At 42.7% G+C, this 23,736-nt stretch overlaps 1 protein-coding gene and 1 long non-coding RNA gene across 3 annotated transcripts; one reads left to right on the top strand and one right to left on the bottom strand.

Annotated features, from left to right (window-relative positions):
• Positions 1 to 1,280: 1,280 nt before the first annotated feature.
• LOC309857484 lies at positions 1,281 to 16,667 on the bottom strand. Its single transcript, XR_014307733.1, has 3 exons — positions 16,327 to 16,667; positions 15,410 to 15,506; positions 1,281 to 1,428 (listed from the first exon to the last, which is right to left on the bottom strand). It is a non-coding gene; the product is annotated as an uncharacterized lncRNA (long non-coding RNA).
• Positions 16,668 to 16,819: 152 nt separating this feature from the next.
• Positions 16,820 to 20,613, top strand: LOC309857485 (replication factor C subunit 5-like). Of its 2 annotated transcripts, none has more exons than XR_014307734.1 (4): positions 16,820 to 17,100; positions 18,626 to 18,690; positions 18,957 to 19,093; positions 20,266 to 20,611. XR_014307734.1 is itself a non-coding variant. In XM_082750166.1 (4 exons), the coding sequence occupies exons 1-4, from the start codon at positions 16,856 to 16,858 to the stop codon at positions 20,347 to 20,349; spliced, it is 351 nt and encodes a 116-aa protein (XP_082606292.1). In that variant the 5' UTR covers positions 16,820 to 16,855; the 3' UTR covers positions 20,350 to 20,613. The 2 variants fall into 2 exon arrangements, 1 of the variants encoding a protein (XP_082606292.1); XM_082750166.1 differs by having other exon boundaries at positions 16,820 to 16,920; positions 20,266 to 20,613.
• The last annotated feature ends 3,123 nt before the right edge of the window (positions 20,614 to 23,736 follow it).

Genomic DNA, 23,736 nt, shown 5'->3' with positions numbered 1-23,736 from the left:
CCCAGTAGAGAACGGATTAAAACACAGCAAAATTACATGGGTAGCCAATCAAAGTGCAAAAAGATACTCTAACAGTCATCAGAAAAATACCGAGATGCCCGGGAGGCTTGGTCAGTTCAGCAGCTGCACGCAGCTCAGGTCAGGATCTCAGGTCCTAGGATCAAGTCTGCTTCTCCCTCTCCCTTTGCCAACCCCGCCACCGCCACTCAGGCTCACTCGCTCTCTCTCTCCCTCTCTCAAATAAATAAATTAAAAGAAAAATACAAATTCACACATTGAGGTATTTCTGGTCCATCGGCATCACAAATATTAAAGAGAGCAGTATTATCTAAGAACAAAGAGAGAATAGCAGATAAGCACTTTCATACTCTAATGAGTGGTAGTATAAGTGGGTACAACTCTTTTGCAGGGCATTTACTCTTTGACCTAGCAATTCTATTTCGAAAAATCTATGCAACAGGGGGACCTGGGTGGCTCAGTTGGTTAAGCGTCTGCCTTTGGCTCAGGCTATGATGCCAGGTTCCTGGGATTGACTAAGTCAGCCAGGCATCCTTACAATTAAAAAAAAAAAAAAAAGAATGTAGAGCTAAGCCAACAATTGTCACTTTTGAATAGAACTTTGATGCCATGGCGACTTTTTTCTGTTTATTTCAGGTTCAAGACTATGTGTAATAGGGGGACAGGGGATATCACCAATCTAGTCTCAGAATAACCAGAATGTTCCCGAGTTTTTTCATTGTTTCTCTTATTAGTCTTCATTCCCATCAAAATACTAACAGAAAACTGCTAATGTTTATTGAGTAATTAGTAATTAAATAATTAGGTATTATGATACAAATCTCTTCATAAAATAGACAGGTTATGAAGATTCAATAAGTAATATGTAGATATTCAATAAGATTCAATAAGATAATAAGATAATATGTACAGGGGCATCTGGGTGGCTCAGTGGGTTAAAGCCTCTGCCTTCGGCTCAGGTCATGATCTCAGCGTCCTGGGATTCAGCCCCAAGTCAGGCTCTTGACTTGGCAGGGAGCCTGCTTTCCCTCTCTTTCTCTGCCTGCCTCTCTGCCTACTTGTGATCTCTCTCTCTCTGTCAAATAAATAAATAACATCTTTAAAGAAAAAAAAAAAAGATAATATATACAAAGTACATAGGTTCCTTAGTTGTTATTTTTGTTATTTTTATCTCATTTAATTTAATTAAATTTAATTATGAAATCATTCTTATGACATAGGTATTATTGATATCCTCTCTGTATTGTCAAGAAAAATCAAGGTTCAAGAAGTTAAATAATTTATCCAAGATCACATAACACATAGCAGTGTTGAAGCTAAAAAGCGGTTTGAGACTCCAAAGTCTGTGTGCTTTACCACTAGGCTGAGAACACTTTGTCAAGTCTTCAGTTTCATGAGATGATTCTATTCCTAAAAGTGCAAAAAAGCAAATTTTAATTTTTTAATTGTTTTAAATTTCAATATATCATTTACTCATTATTATAATCAAATACAGTATATACTACCATCTTCAAATTATTTAATAATTTATTCTAAAGAATAGAGTTGAAAAGCACATGGTTTAAAGGACCCCTGTATCTTACCCTCCTCTATCTCAGCTTTCATGTCCTCTTCCCCAGAGGCAACCACCCTCAAACCATATAGTTTTTCCCCTGGTACTTATTACTGTCCTTCTAGATAGAAAACTAATACTACAATTTCTTGATGTATCAGTTTTAGAACGCCTATTGATTCATTTCTTGTACATTAACACCACTCCTTACTTACCCTCCTCGGATCTCTCCAACATCATTATACAGCCATTTGGGAGTAGAAATGTTTATATTATGACCAGATAAATTTTGTTTTCTACCAAACCAAGTAGATGAACTGTGACTATGTTTCCTTTCTTATAAAACCCTTTTTTTTTTCCTAGAGTTTATAATTGACTTGGTTTTTAATTTCTCCAAGTATTGTTTTATACATATATATATATATATATATATATATATATATATAATTTTTCAAGGGCTCCAACATCTCTGCTATAGGCCTGTCAACAATATTTCCTACATTCTAAGAATCAGTTTCATGTTTTTCCTGGGGATCTCGTCTCAGAGTCTGTTTTCTTGCTCCAATCAAGACAAGTTGTTCTCTAGGGCCTACTGCACAGCTGTCATTTTGAATCATCTTTTTGCCATTGTCCTCTGAATTTCCTTTGCCTATTGCCCATTGTGAATCTCCTCTTCCTTCAAGTCTTGTCTCACTCTTTCTTATTTTACTCTCATTTTGTTAGAGTACATTTCCAAAAGCTTATTGAAAGAGGGCAAATGGAAGGTAGTTTTTTTAAGTCCCTGAATGCCTGAAAATATTTTTTTTGAAACAGAAGACCTTTCTGTTTATTTTTTTAAGCTATTTTTATTAACATATAGTGTATTATTTGAAATTTTTTTTTTTCTGATGTTAATCCCCAGTGATAGTTTGGTTAGATATAGAATTCTAGATTGGAAAGCTGGTGACTGCTCTCCCCTCAGGTATGGCACATCTATAACTAACACATATTTTTTTATTCCTTAATTTTTTAAAAGATTTTTTTAAAGTAATCTCTATACCCAACATGGGGATTGAACTCAAAATCAAGAGTTGTGTGCTCTACTGATGGAGCCAACTGAGAGGCCCAACATTTTTTTGTCAGACTCTATGTTCAGTGGGGGGCATGACTCCAAGATCAAGAGCTACATACTCTATGGACAGAGCCAGCCAGGTTTAATATTGTCTTAGTAAAGTTTTTGGAAAAGGCAAAGTATTTAGCCTTTCGTATTTAACTGGAAATCCCTCCAACAACCTTTTGTCTCCCAATATTTGTTGAAATCTCTTATCCACTATTGTCTCCCCTCATTTTATTTATCCTGGTGAGTTAGTACATTCTCATCCCTTTATTGTGTTTTAGCCAGATTTGGGGAGGAAAAGGAAATAAAGGTGCCTCCCAATATGCTGGTTTTAATTGGAAATTCCACAATGGCTTATTTATAAAATACTATACTATAAAATATTCATGCATATGAACAGAGGTGAGGTCTCCAAAGGATGAATTTTGTACTCTCTTTTCTCTTTGTCTGAGGAGAGAAGACCACCTTTATACTCTCCTGTGAGGGCTATACTCCTCAGCTTAACTTGGCTAACACCTAAACAAGGGAAATTGCTTCCTATGCACATAAAATTACAAACACAATTAGACTTGGTTTTCCTGTTTATAGACAAAGGTTTAAAAAACATTATGAACAAAAAACATTATAAACAAAGCTTTAAAAAATATGCAGGATATGTGGTCCCTGCTCTAAATCAGATTTTTGCTTTTATTTCTATTTTAGTTTATTTTTAAGAAAGGGATAGAAGCGTAGTGAAATGCATTTGTGAAAGGATTATGGATAAAATACCAGTATTCTGTATTTTTATTTGTTTACTTATATTTTTATTTTTAAGATTTATTTATTTATTTGAGAGAGAAAGAGAGGTACAAGGGGGTGGGTAAGAAGCAGAGGGAGAGAATCTTCAAGCAGACTCCCTGCTGAGCACAGAGCCTGACACAGGGCCCAATCCCACAACCCGTGAGGCCACAACCTGAGCCAAAACTGAGAGTCTGAATGCTTAAACAACCGAGTCACCTAGGTGCCCCTAGTAGTCTCTATTTTTAAAGAAATTTAAGAGTTAAAAAAACAAAACAAAACAAAATCCAGACAGTTAAATAGTGGTCTGTAATCTCAAAGGCACTGTCCTTCACTCTCAGATGGGTTTCTGCTACAGGTGGATTTTTCTGGAAGAATACGGAAACAGAGTTTGAAGAACAAGAGTTAGCATTCAACATCTGTGAAAAGAAGCAGGAGGAAGGGGCGCCTGGGTGGCTCAGTGGGTTAGGCATCTGCCTTCAGCTCGGGTCATGGTGCCAGGGTCCTGGGATGGAGCCCTGCGTTGGGCTCTCTGCTCAGCAGGGAGCCTGCTTCCCTTCCTCTCTCTCTCTGCCTGCCTCTCTGTCTGCTTGTGATCTCTGTCTGTCAAATAAATAAATAAAATCTTAAAAAGAAGCAGCAGCAGAAGGAAGCTTGTGAGATAATAGAACATATACATGCGAGTCTCTCGCTCAGTTCCTGACATGGGGCTCCTGAAACCCTTGTTATTTCCTAAATGATGAGCTCTTGGAGCATTTTTTGATCTAATGAGGTGACTCTGGCCTCCTGGATGGGCTCCTGGATTGGTGCTGGTCACTGGAAAGACCAAGCCAGGATTAGAAGCTTGGAATTTTCAGCCCCACCCCCTATTCTCTAGAGAGGGCAGAGGGGCTGGAAATGGGAGTTAATAATTGGTCATGCATGAGGAAGCTTCCATAAAATCCCAATACTCTGAGGTCTGGAGAGCTTCCAGGCTGGAGAACACATCGACACACTGGGAGAGTGGCATACCCCAACTTCCTGAGGACAGAAGGTCCTACACTCAGGACACTTCCAGACCCCACCTTATGTACCTCTTCAGCTGACTTGTCTTCTGTATCCTTTATCGTGTCCTCTCACAAGCTGGTAAATATAAGTAGCTGTTTCCCTGAGTTTTGTGAGATGTTCCAGCAAATTAATTGAACCTGAGAAGGGGATTGTGGGAACTCTGATTTATAGCTAATCAGTGAGAAGTACAGCTGATGAGCTAGACTTGCCGCAGGCATCTGAAGTGGGAGTTGAGGAGATAGTCTTGTGGGACCGAGCCCTGAACTTGTGGGATCTGATGCTATCCGCAGATAGTGTCAGAACAGAGTTGAATTGTAGGACACCCAGCTGGTGTTGCAGAATTGCTTGGCACGGGGAAAACCCCCACATCTCTGGTGTCAGATGTGTCGTGAGTGCGGTAGTCCTGCGAGAGTCAGTGAGACACACTGGAGGGAGAACTGGTTTTTTTCTAAACAAAGCAGAGCTGGGCAGAGAGAAAGGCCCAACTGTGACATGCACCCGATAACGCCCCCGCCAAAACCACGGGACACTCTACAGTGATGATTGCCTGTCGGGGTTGGTGGGAGTTGGACCAAAGTAACAAGTTCCTGTAGCCCCATCCCACTCTTGCTTCCCTTAGTCACTCAGTATGAACTGTCCCAGAAAGGACGTGACCTTGGATGAACAACTCTCCACAGCTGTGGCTTGAAGCCCAAGGAGCTGGGAGCAGAGCCCATCTCTTGACTGTACTCCCAGCAATGGGACAGCAAGTCTTTGCTTGAATAGGGTCTGGGCAGCCCATCTCTTTGTCCATCATTACTGTCTGAGTCTCCTATAGCTGCTATAATAAATTAGCATAAACACTGTGACTCAAAGCAACAACAAATTTATGATCTTACAATTCTGGAGGTCAGGAGTCCAAAATCATCTCGTTGGGCTAAAGTCAAGGTGTTGGATCCAGAGGAGAACCCACTGCTTTGCCTTTCCCCTCCTCAAAAGACTGTTCACGATTCCTGGCTCATGACCCCCAGCCAGCAACACATTACTCCAACCTCTGCTTCCACTGTCACACTTTCACTATTCCCCTGCCTCCCTCTTTCCCTTATAAAGACTCTTGTGATGACACAGAGACCACTAGGATAATCTAGGATAATCTCCCGTCTCAAGATCCTTAACTTAATCCCATCTGCAAAGTCCCTTTTGCTCTGTGAGGTACCATATTCACAGGTTCCAGGGATTAGGGTATGGATATCTTTGGGGACATCATTCTGACTACCAAAATTACCAAAGAGACATTCTAGAGTAGCTGGTTAAAAGTAGCACCAACCAGATACCCTAGTTTGATCCCTACATTTGTCTACAATAATATCTCATGTAAATCCAGAGATTCCTCTGACTCAAGTACTATGCTAAGTGCTTGATGTGAATATCTCACTTATTTCTCTCCACAGTTCTGAAGTAGGTACTATCATTATAATCTTTATTTTGCAGATGAGGAAGTGGAGGCCCATCGAGGTTAAGCTATTTGCTTTTGGTCAAACCACTAGTAAATGGAAGAATCCTGATTTAAACCCTGGTCTGCCTGACTCCAAAGCTGGTACCCTTAGACCATATCTTTCTAACCCTCCTTTGCTTGTTGCTAAGATTAGGTCTTTAAGCTGCTCAACACAACCACCTCCCCTCACCCTACATGCCAGCTCAGGGTGGCACACGACAAAGGCTCAAATAAATACTTGTTAGATTGAATTCTCCAAAATTTAATCTTTCCAGTTTCCACACAACCATTAGGGTATTCTCCAATTCCCATATTCTTATTCTCACATCCAATAAACTTTTATTGGGCATTTATGTGCCAGGCACTGGAGAAATTCAAAGATGAATAAAACATGTGGCTCATTTCCAGGGAGCTCACTTTCCAGTGAGGGAGTCATGATTTTGACCTTAGAGTAATTTTTTATTTCCCTCCTGTTCCATCCCTTTGGACCATCAGCAATGAATTTGAAAACAGGAAGCATCATTATTATTGTTTCTGGACAATTATCTACAACAGGAATCTGAAGAACAAGAAGAGGAGGCTGGAAGCTCTTTGGGGCTTTTTTCCATATTAATATATATTTACTGTGCACACACACATATGTAGGGGTGATTTTAGGTTTTGTTTCCATTTTTTAAAAATGGAAGCATGTTCTATATATATTCTTATGCTTGTCTTTCCACTTAGGAATGCACAGTAGGGTGCATTTCCAAACTGGCTTCCTACTAAATGTTTTGTTCCCTTACTGACACTCATCAAAACTAGTTTCAAGTGTTTTCCCCCAAAACTTACAGGATAAGAACTTCCTTTTGTTTTGGTTACAACAACCTTGAGGAGTGACAAGTCTACCTTGTACTAAACTATCTGGCACTCCATCCCCAGAATAGTCTTTCCAAAGCCTAAATTTTCTGGTCTCTTCTCTCCAAAATTTCCCCATTGCCTGAAGGATAAACTCAGATCTGCTCTGGTTGGCCTAACAGACAAGGATTTTCAGAATCTGGCCCCTAGAGCTATTCAGCCTCCCATGGTGGTCCTACACATACAAACCGGACCTCCCACTGGCTTTCTGTACTCTGCCATAGTGGTCTTCTTGCAGGTTCTGAACTGCACCAGCCTGCCTTGAATCCAGGCCTTCCAATATTTCTCTTCCCTTTCTGGACAGCATTCTCTCCTTCCTCCATCAGGATAAATTCTAATCACTCTTTGAGTCTCTGCTGAAGCCTCACTTCCTTAAGGTTTTCTTAGGCCCTTCTCAGCCTGCATCTTTCTTTTCTTTCCTTCATCCTGGGTACATACGTTATGCTAGAATTTAACTGCAAGTCTGTTTTGCCTGCAATTATCTCTGCCCCACTGGAAGGTCTGTCTTCTTCACCTGCTGAACAACCCCCCCCAACACACCCCCATTTCAGGCATCACACAGTTGGTGGCACATTGCAGGTGTTGATAAATGTTTGCTAAACGAGTGATAATGAATGACTCATGGGGAAATTTTACTGCTTCTGGTTAATATACAATGCGTAGGTGCAGTCTCATGTTGAATATTTGGTTCCACTGATAATGATAAAGAGAAAAAATCACCAAGATGAAGACATCCTAGTTTCTTTTTCAAAAGCACTTCATCTATTTTAAGGATTGTTCTTTTCTTGTGTTTATTCATTTGTGGCTTTAATCATTGTGAACCAGTTTATTTTAAATGGGTCTTTAAGAAACCAGTTATCTGAAGCATTTGGGATCTGATCTTGTGGTTTGTTGTTTCTGTTGACTCTTGCTCATGGTGGATTGTTTCCTTGTGTGTTTTGTAATTTCGAACACAGAGATCTTTATTTGTGGGAATCCAGGACATCTAGACTGAAGGTTTGCATTTAAGAGTTTGCTTAGCTCATTTCTTGGCTTAAGGGTTTCCCAAAGTAAATTTGAACCCTAAACCTTACATGAGTAGAGTCCTACTGTGAACAATTCTAAGGGGGCGTTTCTTTCCCACTCAAGGTCCAGAGTAAAAGAAATAGGCTTTCTTGCTATCTCCCTGTGTTGGCTGGATGACTTTTTCTAGTCCTTCCACCCTTTCCCTTAAGGGTATAGCTCTTTGAGGGTCGTTGAGTGGAGGCCACAGTGCCCTTCCCCCAAAGTTCTGTCCCCTGTCCTTTGGGACTTTCACAACTGAAACCCCTCCCCTGCTCCATGCAGATAAACCCTACCAGTTTAGTTTTCACCATCTGTTTTTCTGACTCCTTGAGATTATTCCTGTTTTCTGGTGGTGTTATATTTTACCCAGCATTATCTAGACGACTATTAACCGGGGAAAGTTTTTACATTATCTAGTCCAAAATAATGCCCAAAAATAGAAACCCAGTAGACTAGTTTATAGACCTTGCCCTCCATCTGTGAGCTTGAGTCTGTTTTTTATTTTTTCAAAGTCACGTTGTTCTCCTGCTATTTTCTGTATATTTACCACTCTTCTCTTATTCTCTCCCTACTTTTACAACAGTTACATTACAGAACAAAATGCCTTATGCTAATAATGTCTCATGTATAAACTAGACTTTTCTCCCCTTAGTATTTGGCTCCTATTACTGGTTCTTTTTCACCTCCTTTCCTAACTATCCTTTTATGTAATTTTCTAGTGAACAGACACCAAATATAGCTAGTATCTGATCCATATGTCACCTGCTAATTTAAATGTTCTTTTCTTAAAAAAAAAAACAAAACACTATCCTAATTTTGCAGATAAAAAAAAAAATCCTGAGGTCGACAAAACTGCTAGCAATGTTTCCATACATACCATTGTCAAAACGCTGGCAAATTTGGTAACATGAGGTGGCCAAGTTTTTTAAAATTCAGTACTAGTACTGCAAGACATATTTCTAATTTGAATAAAAATTCTAACTTGCTTAAAACATGGTCTAGGCCTAGATAAATTTCCTTTGGTCTTAGGTCTAGGAATACATGCGACACAAGTATTTCTACTGATATGCAAGTACATCAAGTGTACTTTATACAGATAATATTTGCAGCTCTGGAGTGCTTCACAGAGGGTCTGGTTTGTAAGGCTGTTCCTCCTTACTCATAGCTTCCTTGGAATTTCTCATTTACATAACAACCAAGTAAAAATGAGATGAGTATTGAAGAAACTACTTTTGTCATTGTTCTAGTCAAGGTTACACATTAGCTGACTTATAAATAAATCACTCTCTGTGACAGAAATATCAGCAACTAGGATAGTTTATAAGCATAACCACAAAACTTTTTCAAAAGGACTTTTAAAAAACTCCCTTAGTTATGACAGCTTTGGTTAATGAATATTCTACTTGTCTCTTCCTTTCAACCTCTAAAATGTTTTTAGAGTTGGTAAATCCCAATTTTAAAAACTTGAGAAAATTGTTGCTGTGATGGTCCCTATTGCTACCGCGTAACAGACCTAACAGACCACAGCTAAATGCAATGGATTAATATAACAATCATGTTATTTGCTCGTGAATCTGCAGGAAGTAGGGCAGGGCTCAAAGGGACAGTTCACCTGTGTTTCACATGGTGTTAGCTGAGGTGGCTTCGTGTGGGACTGGAGGTTCCAAGATGGCCTCACTCGTAGGGTTTTCGTTGAAATGGCTTGAACAATTGAGGACTGCATAGGACAGTTGGGCCTCCTTCCTTGTGGTGTTGGCTGGACTCTTTTATGTCTCTGGGGCCCTCTGCTGTCACCTGAGTTCCTGGAGTCCCCTTTCTCCAACAGAAAAGCCTGGACTTCTAGTCATGGCAGATGGTATTCCCTCTAGCTAACGTGTAAACTTCCAGGCCTCAGCTCGAAAGTTCTGGAACAGCATTGCCGCCAAGTTCTTTTGGTAAAAGCAAGTCAAAGAACAGCCTCCAAGGAGTGAGGAAAAAGACTCCAGCTCTTGGGAGGGGAAGATGCATGCACCCCCTAGGGATGGGAGAAATGGGCAGCAACCATCTTTGCAGACAATCTACCATGGTTACTTTATTAATGCATTTATAAATAACTGGCACCCATTCTGATTAGAAAGTCAAAACAAATCAAAGGAGAAGTTTATCAACTATAGCTTAGTATCAGTATTGAGACAGTTTATTGTAGTTGAGACTAAAGACGTCAAGGTATTTTCCCAATATAAATAAGCTTAGGGCAGAGCTTGAATGTCACTATTCTTTATCTGCACTTACAATTTCAAGTAAGAAGGTCTTGCTTGGTTAAAACAGTAAAGCTTAAGCTAAAGTCACCTAGTCCTTAAGATCTGGGGGGGATCTTTAGTTCACTGCCTCGGTGCATGTCTTCTCCCTGGCGGTCACATTGGTGGGGTACAGGGAGACATGAATAAATGCTGTTGTTTTCTTGTTCTCAAAACACCATATTGCAGGCTTGGACCAACTTTCTAATCCCACTAATTGTTTTTTAAAGAAATAACACGATTTTGATTTTGCAAATTTTATCACACCAAGTTCTCCACAATCGGGTACACCAAGATCTTACCATTGAAACCCTTCCTGGTGTTAAGCAGATGGATAATTTTGAAATATGTACGTATGGAATTAAGTTCCATGACTATCCAAATACGCCAACTATTTCCATGGCATTTGGAATTATGCAATGGAAAACGTTTCCAGTGATGCCTTTTTATGTGTTAATTTTGCAAAATTTATTCTCAATTATAATTTCAAATCACCTGAACAACAGAAGAAAATTAGAAGCTATATCAAAACCAAGAACTTATTTGAATTTAGCATTAAGAAAACATCTTAAGTTAATTAATTGGCACAAACTGAAGATAACCCATGTTTAACAAGCCAGTTCTGGTTGACATTTGCCAAAATAGGACATACTGAATATGTTGTTTTTGTCCAATATCCCTTAAAATTTTAAGAAAAAAATTAAAGCAGAGGGTACAAAATAATTTACTCCCATGAGATTCAGGAAACTTTAGATAATCCTTTAAGAAGGAAATTTGCTTTCGTTAATTTTTTAAAAATCTGTACTTTGAACAATCTTTAAATTTTAAGACTTTTTCAAGACACAATTGTCCAATCTTCATACTGATGAACATGCCAGATAATTTAATTTCCTGCACATCTGCCAAGATTGGACATCTTCAGATTGGAATAAGACTGAATTCTAAGGTGTGTCCTTTAAAAAAAAAAACAACAAACAATTTCTCTTAAGTTGAAAGATTCATTAAAAGTATATTTTGAGGGGCGCCTGGGTGGCTCAGTGGTTTGGGCTGCTGCCTTCGGCTCGGGTCATGATTTCAGGGTCCTGGGATCGAGCCCCGCATCGGGCTCCCTGCTCCACAGGAAGCCTGCTTCCCTCTCTCTCTCTCTCTCTCTCTCTCTGCCTGCCTCTCTGCCTACTTGTGATCTCTGTCTGTCAAATAAATAAATAAAATCTTTTAAAAAAAAAAGTATATTTTGAACATCTATCTCTTTGAAACACTTAAAATATCTTTGAGTTTAAAAATTCTTCATGTTGACTTGGGATAGCCTTGGCTCTTCAATTTTCAGTACTATTGTCTTTACTTTTCAGTATTGCATTTATTTAAAATAAGTATATTTTTTAAAACACATTGCCATTGAACTTGGGCCAGATGCTTTGAAAGAGTGAGTTTAGGGGGGTTGGGGGAACAGGAAAAAATGTCTATAAATAGTTCTTTCTGTAGCATCTACTGTATAATAAAGTGTTGTGTAACTCTGCCATGCAACGTAAATAATGATAGTAATTTGCATTTTCTTATTACTATTCATCCTCGAATTGAATCTGCAGTCTTTTGCCAATATTAAGGTCTATTTCTTACTTCGCTACATCCCCAGGGTCCCTGCTATGTTGAGAGAGGGGAGAGAAACAGTCCCTTTGTTTTGCACGCAGATTGTACAACAGGTAACACACCAAATGCTTTTTGCCTTGCAATTCTGTCCCATAGAACCAAAGGCAGTGTGGTCCATGCCTGGACCAGTACCGAACAGAGCCAGGGTAATGGAACTACACTTCCATCCCCTCCTTATTAACACCTTTTCCTCTTTTTCAATCAAGATGGTCCCAGAGTCTAGTCCAGGGCAATGATGCTGGGCTCAAACTAGAGGGAAACAGAGAAGACTCCAGAAGAAGAAATATTTTTAAAATTTCACCAGCCCAGAGGGCCTATTATTAGTGTGACAGAATAATGTGATGGAGAAATTAATGGACTTACTTTCCACTGCGGACTCATCACCAAAAACTAAGGGTTGTTTTTTATTTTTATTTTTTTCCTTTTCCCCAAGCAATTAAGCCTCAGAGTCCTGGAGCATTGGGTTTGCCTGGCTCAGGGGAGCTTAGACGCCTAGGAACTTTTGGACTTGGGGTTGAATGATCAAAATGCTAAGCCCCTAGCAGGGAGGAGGTTGGGAGTGTTATGTGAGAGGCCAGTGGTCCCGCTCCCTGAAGAATTCCATACTTAGTGATGCAGAACAGTGGTGAGGAACAAGGTGGTGGGAGAGAGATACATTATGTGGTATCTGGGGCTTCTCAGCTGAAATCTGCACACCAGCTGCTTGGAGACCTTGTTAAAATGCAATTCTGATTGAGGAGTCCTGGAGTGGGTCCAGAGATTCTGCATTTCTAACAAGCTCCTAAGGAGTGTTGATACTATTGGTTCTGGAACCTCGCTTTGAGTTAGTAAGTGGGTGAGAAGGAGAAGGTGGCAGAATTTCAAAGGAGGGGCCCAGGGAAGTCTAAGCCTCAAACTTGATGACAAAGAGCATCTATGCCAACAGACTTTAGGAACAGCTGAAGACTAAAAGCCCTTCCTCAAATATTCTGGCCTATTTCCCTACAACCTCTTTGCCTTCTTGACCCCAGGGTACCGAAGGAACCCAACTCCCACAGAATGAATTTCCACACTCCCTTGGTTTGAGGAAGAGACGGTGGAGGACCTTGAGCCACATTCTATGGAATTTAGAAAAATTAAAAAATGTGAAATTTTTTGAGCCCATGGAGCAAATTCATATGAATCACCCTTTCAATCTCAAAGTTAAAGAGCATCAGATTTGAGAATCAAAAAAGAACCATTCCTTAATTATTCAACGAACACACTTTAGGGGACAATGAATGGATTTCCCTAAACCCTGTCGGGTTTAGGGGCTTTCTGGGGCTTCCGACAAAGACAAAGTCCTTGAAGGCAGCGAGTGCCCCCAAAAGAGCTGAGGAATTTACAGTCCTTATCAGTCAATGATTTGGCTGTGGTCACCAAAGAAAATGGCCTTTCCTCTACACAAACTCTTCGAATTCCCCTTTGAGATTTTTTTCCTCCTTCAAGTCCTTGCTCTTCATTTAAACATGATTTCACCAGTACAAACATGCTCAGGAGAAAGACCCAGTTTGATTTTCTTCTGCCAGCATCTTCCAAAGATAGCCTCGCATCCCATTCTCTCATAAGAACAAATCTTAAAAATAAACTAAGGCAGTAAGTGCTGTGTCCAAAGCCAAGTTTGTTCCAAAGCTGAGAGTAATAAAATCCAGGGCTCCCTTCCCCTAAGTCAATTTTAAGAGCAAATGCTTTTCGTTGGTAATTTTGTTTGTAACTTCTGATCCTGCCATCTCTAGGACCTACGGTTTTATTAAAGCATTTCCAAATCTGGTTCTGATTACATAAGAAAAGTTTGTGCCCATGTTCATCAGTGTCACAATTCACGTGGAGCTACCGGCTTTATTTATCCTTATTTCTCCAGAAGGTCTACAATCTAGGCAGAGGGTCAGAAGGAATGACTGCGTCTTCTGCCTGATCATCTGTATTTCAGAAAGAAAAACTCACATGATCCAACATTTGTGCTTTACCAGCAGTTCTTTTTTTTTTTTTAATTAGGTGCCAATGTTTAACATACGGTAATTTACATAAAAATCTAAATTTTTAATGGCCCTTAAAAAAATTGTACACCCTGGCAACTTACAGATGCCATTCCTCATGGCTGAATATCGGCCTGCCCATTTCACAAATGCCAATACTGAGGACCAAAGACATATTAAGTAACTTGCCCAAAGGGCTATGCCTTTAATTAATTCAATTAATAACAAAACCAGAAACACACAAAACTGCAGAGACACACATTAAATGGACACCTCTGTTTTTCTGGCGTATGCGTGTAAGTACCCATTCTCTGTCTTAGAAAGAGATGGCAAGCTCCAGGACTGAGAAGCGGTGGGAGTGGAGGACGGTGGTTCTCAAACGCCAGTGCATCAGAATCCCCTTGAGGGCCTGTTACAGCACAGATGGCTGGGTCCACCCCCAGAGTTTCAGATTCAGTGGGTTTGGGGTAGGGACAAGAATAATTAACATTTCTAACAAGTTCCCAGGGGCTGCTGCTGCTGCCAGTCCAGGGACCACACTAGCTGAGCTCGCTAAGAATTTGGGCTCTTGTCCTGGTTAGATCCAGTTGTGACCATTATACCAAGTCAGAAAACCTACTAAACTTTTGGGCAAGTTACTTAGTCTATGAAATGGAGCTAATGATAGTAGCTTAGGCTTATTGCAACAACTGAGTGGGTATAATAAATGTAAAGCAAAGTACATAGGACAGTGTCCGGCCCCTAGCAACTCTCTAAGAAGTATTAGTTATTATTGTTCATTCCTTCATGGAACAATTATTGATTGATTGCTTCCTCTGAGCCATGCATCAGGCACTAGGAATATAGTGGCAAATAAATCAATGCTTTGCCTTCTAAGAAGCTTACAACCCACTGGGGAGGCACACAACACATGACCTTGTAAATATATAAGATAACGCCACACAGAAGAATTCTGCATTCCAAGCAAACCGAGTAGCAGCTGCACACAGAATTTTATGAGAACTCGGTCTAGTCTCAGTCACATCTTCCAGCTCAAAGAGGTGGTGGCACCGTGTTTCTAAGACAAAGGTCCCTTAGCAAAATGACTATATATACATCATTAATTTTTTATTATGTAGACTTACAATATATTTTACATTGTATATGTAATATTGATATATATGTTTTCTATGTCAATAACATTTATGTATAATAAAATATATTTTGTGTTTTAAATATGTTTTATATTTTTATATTCCTGTTTATATTTTATATATCCTAGGAATGGCTCCCATGATTATGGAGGCCAAGAAGTTCCAGAATGGGCTGTCTGCAAGCTGGAGACCCAGGAGCCAGAGATGTGATTCAGTCTGAATCCAAAGGCCTCAGAAAAAGGAGTACTGGTGTCTGAGGGCATGAGAAGATGGATACCCCAGCTCAAAAAGAGAGCCAATTCGCCCATCCTCTGCCTTTCCGTTCTATTCAGGCCCTCTGTGGACTGGATGATGCCCACCAGCACCGGTGAGGCCCTCCTTGCTCAGTGCACCGATTCCAACACCGACCACTTTCAGAAACACCCTCCGAGACACAGCCCCGGCGTAATGTTACCGGCTCTCTGGGCGGCCAGAGTCCAGTCACGTGGACGCATGAAATCAGCCCTCGCGGGTATAGTCACACCAGCCGCCGATTCTTGAGTAGGTTTTGCCTGAGAGGAAACATTTGAAACAAGAACAGGGTGGGTGGAGAGTGTGCTAGAAGGGGAGGAGAGAGTAAGGCGGTTGCCGGCTGCTTTACACGGGTTGTTTGATCCTGGCAGGTACCTCTGGAGTAGAGATTACAGGACGAGGAGAGAAGCTGGTGGCAAAGGGGCAGACGAAGTATCTGAACACGCAGAGTCCGAGCTGGCCACCGTCACACCACAAGCCACAGATGACCCTTTCCGCTTCCGAATTCCCAGGCAGGGGCCAGCCTCAAGTATAACTTCCCTCCTGTGTTTGCCTCACTGCCCCTCTACTCTGCTCCTAGAGCAGCCGCCACAGATGTAATCAGGTGCAGGGAGCAGCCGCTTCTGATTCAGAACCCTTCTGACCCCAGGCCAGCCTCCTCTTTTCTCCCTATTGTCTTTCTCACAAGTTAAAAAAAAAAAAAAAAAAAGCTTTATTCTGGATAAAGTATGTAATCTGTAAGATGCAATACATACTCGTCATACTCATGGCTGGGAAATACAGACCAGCAAAGTAGAAAGAAATAAAAGTGGTCCAAAATCATCTCATTGCAGAAAAAGGCACTAAAATGTCAATACTCGTTCCCCTATCTTCCGATCCTAGGGATCCTGTCCTCTGTGCTTGGTAGCTAGCCCTTTCCAGTTACACGCTATTAAACTAACTGGGAGCTTGGTTTTGGTCTTCACTCTGGGGTTGCTCCTGGAGCTGGGCTCTCCGCATTGTGTTGGGTGAGGGGCACGGACTGGGAGGTAGACCGGAGCTGTGCGTGTTTGCAGTTGTTTATCCATTCGAAGTACTCACCTCCCAGCTTATTTCGAGCCTTTTTTTTCCCTAGGGCATCTATATTCAAGACCTGGCCCCGTCATTTCGGGTTGTTTTCCCTTGGGCGGGGTTTTTCCGCGCTGGAGGCTCTCTGTTCCTTCGAACTCTAAGTGTTAACTTTGGGGGTAGCTGGAACTGGCTTTCGCCGTGGGACTTTAGTTTGTAACGATGACTGGCCGCTGCAGGGGGTGACCCGGCCTCTCTTGCTTCCCCCGGCCTCAGGAAGCCCCGTCGCACCGGCGAAAGGGCAGCGCTGGGCTGAAAGGGCTGACCCGGAGGGAGTCGGGCGCCCGGCGCCTCTCGGTAACCTAGTAACCGGCGCCTTGGCAACGGGGAGGGGGCGGGACCTAGGGAGGAAGTCGGAAGCTGGAGGCTACGTCTCGCGAGAGTTCCTTTTGCGCGCGAACTCTGAGTGCCCGGGTACCTGGGCCCGCTCACAGCTGGTGACTGTACAGGTCACCGGGGCCGCGGCGACCCCGGCAGACCTGGACACCTTTATCACCCCGCCATGGAGACCTCAGCGCAGCAGGAGCAGCAGCAGCCGGTGGCGGCCAAGATCAGAAACCTGCCCTGGTAGGAGGAGGCCTGTCTGCCGCGGGAAAGGGGATCGGTGACCGGGGTGGGCCAGCGGCCAGGCCGCCGCCCGCCGGACCTCGTCCTGCCGCCCCCGACCTGGCCCGGACGGAGCCCCAGATTTTCTCCTTGACATCCCCAGCTCCTCAGCCCCCTCCGTTCTTCTAGGACGTTTGCCAGGTCTTCCCGCTGCCCTACTCCCATCGCCCCCATTCCTTTTACGCGCTGCGGGTGACAGCACTGGGGTTAGATCCCGCATCTTCTGACTTTGCATCGGCCTCCGTACCAAAATGCTCTCTACTCTTGCCGGGATTTTCGATGCAATTATTGCTCAAATCCTAAACTGAAATGATCATGATGATTATAAGGCTTCCCAGTTAAGTTGTATTTAAATGGCTTCTTATTAGATTAGCAGGGACCCTGTTAGACGTTCCATCTTTACAAAGACCCTAGAAGGGAGGTAGTTATTATTCTAGTTGTAAACCCAAAAGGTTAAAGGACTTGCCTCAGGTCCGGAGCTAGAAACAGGTTGGGATTTGAACCCAGGCGAAGTGAGAGCTTGCACTTGTAACCATCCTGCTTTCATAGTTGCCTCTGAGTGTTGTTTTAGAAACTGATGGGATCCGTCCTGATGTCTGTGAAAGCTCCAAGTTGGTCTTGTCTAAGAAGGAGATCAGTTTGTTTTTATCGTGGAAAAAAACACATAGCATACCGTTTCCAGCTGTAAACATTGTAAAGGGTATAATTCCGTGACTTTAAGTACTTTGAGAATGTTGTGCTACTGTGTCACTCTCTAGTTCCCAAATTTTTCATTTTACCGCAGATGGAAACTCCATACTTTATGGGCAATTACTGTCCATCCCCACCGTCCCCTTCCTGCACTGCCAATCTGCTGTCTCTGAATTTGCCTATTGTGGCTGGTCATATAAATAGAATCGGTGTATGGCCTTTGGAGACTGGCGGCTTTCACAGCATCATGTTTTTGGGGTTCATCATGTTGTAGCGGGTGTGGTTGCTTCATTTCTTTTTATGGGTGAATAATCCATTGTATGGATCGACCACCACTTACTTGCCCATTCATCTTCTGATGTATATGTCTGATGTCAATCTTTTTAAAAGATTTTATTTATTTATTTGAGAAAGGGAGAGCAAGCATGAGGGGGAGAAGCAGACTCCCTGCTGAGCAGGGAGCCCAAGGCAGGGCAAAATCCAAGGACCCTGAGATCAGGAATTGAGCCAAAGGCAGATGCTTAACCGACTGAGCCACCCACGTTCCCCAGTGAGTCCAGTTTTTGATTTACTTTGAAATAGTAGGTGCCCATCCAGGTTGAGATTATTTATAGGCAGATAGCTGGAAAGGTAAAATGAGAGCAGTGCTGTGGGCATTTGGGCTATAACCTTGCTGGGGGCAGGCATGGTGGCTGTCCTGTGTATTGTAGGATGTTTAGTGACAGCCCTGGTGCCTATCCACTGGAGGCCTGTAGCACCCTCCACCCAAATGTGACAACCAAAAATGTCTCCAGATATCACCAAGTGTTTTCTGGAGGATGAAACTGTCCCTGGTTGAGAACCAGTGGTCTGTATTCAAAGTTAAAGGATTTTATTTCCCTTTCTCTTTTCATTAGGATATGAAAGGATTCTTTTGCATGTGACAGCATGTTCTGGCATTTGTGTGTATTGTAATCCATGCTACATTCTATTTCAGGGTTGAAAAATACCGGCCACAGACACTGAACGATCTGATTTCTCATCAGGACATTTTGAGTACCAGTAAGCATCCGTGTGTCAGTTGCTGTCATTCTAGTTGGAGGACCTGTATAAATTTCTTGGTGATGTCTCTGCTGAGTAATAACGTTGAAGTATCTGACTGAGCTTTATGGAATGTTGTAAGAGCTGAGTCCCTTCAGATTTTTCATTGTTGCGTCTGCCTCTTATTTGAATGTGGACTTGAAGTGCGTTCGAGCCAACTCTAGGGCCCAGGTGAATAAGGCAACTCTTGGAAACTGATGGGCTCTCTCTTTCTTCCCAATCCTCAGTTCAGAAATTTATTAGTGAAGACCGCCTGCCACACCTGCTTCTCTATGGTCCTCCGGGGACAGGAAAGACCTCCACCATCCTGGCCTGTGCAAAACAGCTGTACAAAGATAAGGAATTTGGCTCCATGGTCTTGGAGGTAAGTAAGAGGATTCTTCTCACTCTGCAAAGAACTCGAGTCTCTTAGTTCTCTTAGATTTGTCTTACTTTACAAGTAAGTTGCTGTGCTGGAAGTGGGGAAAGAAACAGACAAAATATCTCGAGTGGCTTTTGTCTAGAGTCGACATTTGGGCCTGAGTTGGCATTAGCTAGAGGGCAGTGGTAGGGCTGGATATTTTTCTTTGCCTTTGCCAGCTTGCACGCAAACACTCTGGGGTGCCTCAGTGAGTGGTCACTTGGTGGCTTGCTGTCTTCCACGTGCCCATCCAGAGTTCGTCTCCATGTGGCTCCCTCCCGTTCTTGCCCTGGAAGGCTGAATAGTCTTGACTACAGGCTGCCTTGTCCTTTGGTTCCCCCGGTTACGTTTGGCCAATAGGGGCCCTGGCAGGAGTCGGGAGAAGGAGAGCGGTGCCTGGTTCTGTCTGGGGGGTCACCACAGGCTGACAGCATCCCCACCTGCTGGGCAGATCCCACAGCCTTCTCCAGCTGAGCACCACTCCCCCACTCACCTCTTAAGACCTGGGGTTGGTAGTGGGTCCCAGCAGTTGCAGAGGAGTTGCACAGCTCTTGTGGTTTCCCCATCCCCCCCGCCGTTTCAAATCTCTCTACATGTCATTCTTTTCAAATCCCTGAACTTGCGAATGCCATCTGTTTGCTCTGAGAGTGGACTGATACCCTTAGATTACAAAGTTGCAAATATTGTCTATTGCAAGAAAAAAATGTCTAACTAATTTTTTCATTATAGCTCTTAGAACCTTCCTGCCACCAGTGTTCTTCCTTCAGTATGTTAAAGACTGGTAACTTCTGGGTTGCTCTGGGTTGAGGTGGCTCAAATCAGCATGATTCTGTTCATGCCCGAGGTGCTGTTCACTTTGGTCAGGCCAATGAGTTACTCTGCCAGAGTATGTCAGTGGTTTTCTTCCAGTGCGGAAGGAAACACAGTCATTTGCCTTTCAGAACGTAACGTAATGGTGTAGTGAGTTGTGAGTTTTAAATACAGTTGTGATCTTGGTTTTTAATAGTGTTTATTTCACAGCTGTCGTTAGACCTGGAGACCTAGCCTGCCGAGCTGGGTGGATGAAAGGTAAATAAGTTCGTAGATAACATACAAACGTGTTTCTAATGGACTCTGCTTTCTCTCTCCCGCATTAGCTGAATGCTTCAGATGACCGAGGAATAGAGATCGTTCGGGGACCCATCCTGAGCTTTGCTAGCACAAGGACAATATTTAAGTAAGAATTATTTGCCTAATTTCTCTCCCTGGAGACTCTGATCAGTGAGAGGACAGAGCTTTATTTTTTTAATCCTCCCCTTTGCTTGTCTATAAAGGTACAAAATGACTTCACCAAAAGTAGCCATGAAAAAGAGGTACAAAGATGCTAGTAAGAAATAATTCCAGGGACGTCTGGGTGGCTCAGTTGGTTAAGCAGCTGCCTTCGGCTCAGGTCATGATCCCGGCGCCCTGGGATCGAGTCCCACATTGGGCTTCTTGCTCGGCAGGGAACCTGCTTCTCCCTCTGCCTCTGCCTGCCTCTCTGTCTGCCTGTGCTCGCTCGCTCTCTCTCCCTTTATCCCTGACAAATAAATAAATAAAAATCTTAAAAAAAAAAAAAAAGGTATAATGTCTGTTAAGGACCTGCTCCCTACTTTAGGGACAACTGCCTTCTTGCTGTGTCCTCAGATGGTGGAGAGAGTGAGAAGAAGCAAGCTCTCTGCTCTTCTCTGTTCACATAGGGGCTCTAAGCCCATCACAAAGACTCCACTGTCATGACCTCCTTACCTCCCTAAGGCTCCCATTTGCAAATATCATCTTATCGGGTTTGGGATTTCAACATATGAGTTTGGAGGTGGGGGACACATCCAGTCCACAGCACATCATTTTATAGCACATCCTACAACAACAACCCTATGAACTCAGTGCCATTCTGACCCCCATGCGAGAGAGGAGGAGGCGTGGCTTAGGAATGGTAACTGACATGCCCATGTTCATGTGACTATTTGGTGACAGTGACAGGATTTGAACCCAGGTCTGGCTCCAGGTCCCACAGCCTCTTTACTGCTTTATTCAGTGCTTTCCATTGACAGGCAAACCCCTCTTCTTCCTCCAAATAACCCTTTAAAGCAGATATTTTTTTGAGAATCCAATGAAATATTTCCTCATGGATCCTAAAATGTCATCACTACTCAAGCTGTGTCAGTTGGGAGTGCCCAGTTCAATGCCAGTTTCTTCCCACTCAGACGTCTCTCTTGGGGTGTCAGCCTTACCTTACAGCCTTGGGGTGGATAGCCCAGGGATCAGAAACAAGCCAAATATATAGGTAAACATCACAGCGGGATCGTCTGTCCATTCACTGCGGTTACATCATCATGACCTTGGCCAAACCATCTGACCTCTTTGTCAGTTTCCCCATCTGTAAAATAAGGTGCTAATAGTCCCTACTTCAAAGTTTTGTAGAGCTTTAATGAGATATGGTATGTGGAGTTCTTATAACACAGGCTGGCGCTTCATAAGCTTTCCAGTAAGTATTTGCTGTGATACTATAATTGTTGGTCCAGAAATAGTAGACCCTGTTGCTTTCTCTTTTCTATTACTCATCACACTTTTTTTTGGGGGGGGGGGTATATATCTTGCCACTTCACCAAACTCTTGAAAACCTCAGACTGCTTGAGATTAGATTTCAAATCCCTCTCCAGCTCTGTGGTCTTGCGTAAGCCCCTTCACCTTCCTAAGCCTCCCTTTGCTTTCCAGTGAACACTACCATACTGTGTGTCTGTGTGCAACACACTAGAACCGTCCCTGGAACACAGTAAGGGCTAAATAAATGTTAAGTATTACTGTTGTTATAGCGACTGGTGTTATTGTCAGTAACACTGTCACTGAGAGCTGAGCTCACAGATTTTTCTCCTTAAATGCCAGTGGGATGCCAGGTGACCCCTTCCAGGTCAGAGGATCGATTATACTCCAGCCGGTAGGTTTACTCTTCCAGGGAAGGAGCGCAGACTCTGCTGTAATACAAAAAGCAACAGACTCAACCCTGGCTGATCTAGGAACCAAAGCCCCGGGCGGAAACAGAAACTGAAATATGACGCTCTTGGCCCAATAAAATTGTCAGATGGGCTGCTCTGAGCAAGTGCCTGATTAAGCGAATCTAACTGCCGCCGTAGGTTACTCCTCGGCACCATTGACCAGCAGGGAATCCATCGATCGTCTGGGCTGGAAGCCGAGGCAGAATGGGGAGGTGCAGGTGTCCAGGCACGCCTCCTCTGTCAGAAACAAATTACTTCCATCTCCAGGACTGCCTGGCCGGAGGGTCATAAATCATGGTGGTAATCGATAGTTTGGGGATGGGCAATCGGGAGGCAGGCACTGGGGCTCCAGAAGTCCCAGAAGGGTTATATCGGAACAGATCAGACAGCCCCAAACCCGGCTCTGCTCTTTTTCTGACTGTATGAGTTTAGGCAAGTCACTTGACCTCAGGGACCATTTTCTCATCTAGGAGATGGGTCTATTAATACCTCACAGGGCTCCTGGGAAGTTTCAACGAAGGAGATGCAGACGACCTACCATGGCCCAGACCTTGACATGCAGCAGGTCCAAATTGAGACACGTGGCAAATATAAAAGTACACAGTGGGTTTCAAGGTGTTTGATAATAAGAATGGACAGTAACTCCTTATTGCTTTTTCATATGGATGATGTGTTGAAATAATAATAACAACACTTTCGATCTATCTGATTAAATAAAATATACTAGAAAACTAATGGCAAATGCTTTTTAGGTTTTTTAATGTGACTACCAGAAAAGAACGAGTGGAAAACATCTCAGTAACTTTTTCTATGGGTCCCATGTTGAAATGATATTATCTGCAATATACTGGGGTTAAGTAAAAATATTCTTTTTTAAAAAATGTTTTATTTATTTCTTTGAAAGAAAGACACAGTGAGACACAAGCAGGAGGAGTGGAAGAGGGAGAAGCAGGCTTCCCTCGGAGCAGGGAGCCCGATGCAGGATTCAATCCCAGGACACGGGGATCATGACCTGAGCCGAAGGCAGATGCTTAATGGCTGAACCACCCAGGTGCCCCAAAAATATGTTCATCAGATTAATTTCACCTGTTCCTTTTTAGTTTTTTTAATGTGGCTATAAGAAAATCTAAAGTTATATATGTGACTCTCATTATTTCTCTGTTGAATGACACTGGTCTGTTGCTTCCTTTCCCTCTTATATTTTTGCTTCATGAAATCTGATGACCTCCACAGTCCCATGGACAAATTCCATCTTTCTCTGAGTCTCAGCTTCCTCGCCAGGCAGAAAGAGAGAAAAATCAGAGTTCCTATGTAGGGAGCCTTTACCAGACACTATTACAAGTACATGCGTTAGCTCCCTTGCTCATCAGAGTGACACTCTGAGAGAGACATCGACCCATTTCACAGTTGAGGAGACTGAGGGCCGAAGCTGTGTGACCAGCAAGAAGAGTGAGGACTCGAAGCTAGTTCTACCTCACGCCAATATTCTTTACTCCCAGTTTCTACTTGCTCCTGTGCACTTGCTTCCTTTAGGACCAGGAGCATGCCAAGACACAGGAGCAAGGAGGAATTTGTAAACTCAAGCAAAATTCCTCC

This window comes from Mustela nivalis (assembly GCF_964662115.1).
Source record: "Mustela nivalis genome assembly, contig: HAP1_SCAFFOLD_761, whole genome shotgun sequence".
Classification (NCBI taxonomy): Eukaryota; Metazoa; Chordata; class Mammalia; order Carnivora; family Mustelidae; genus Mustela; species Mustela nivalis.
This window is presented reverse-complemented; position numbering and strand designations above follow the sequence as displayed.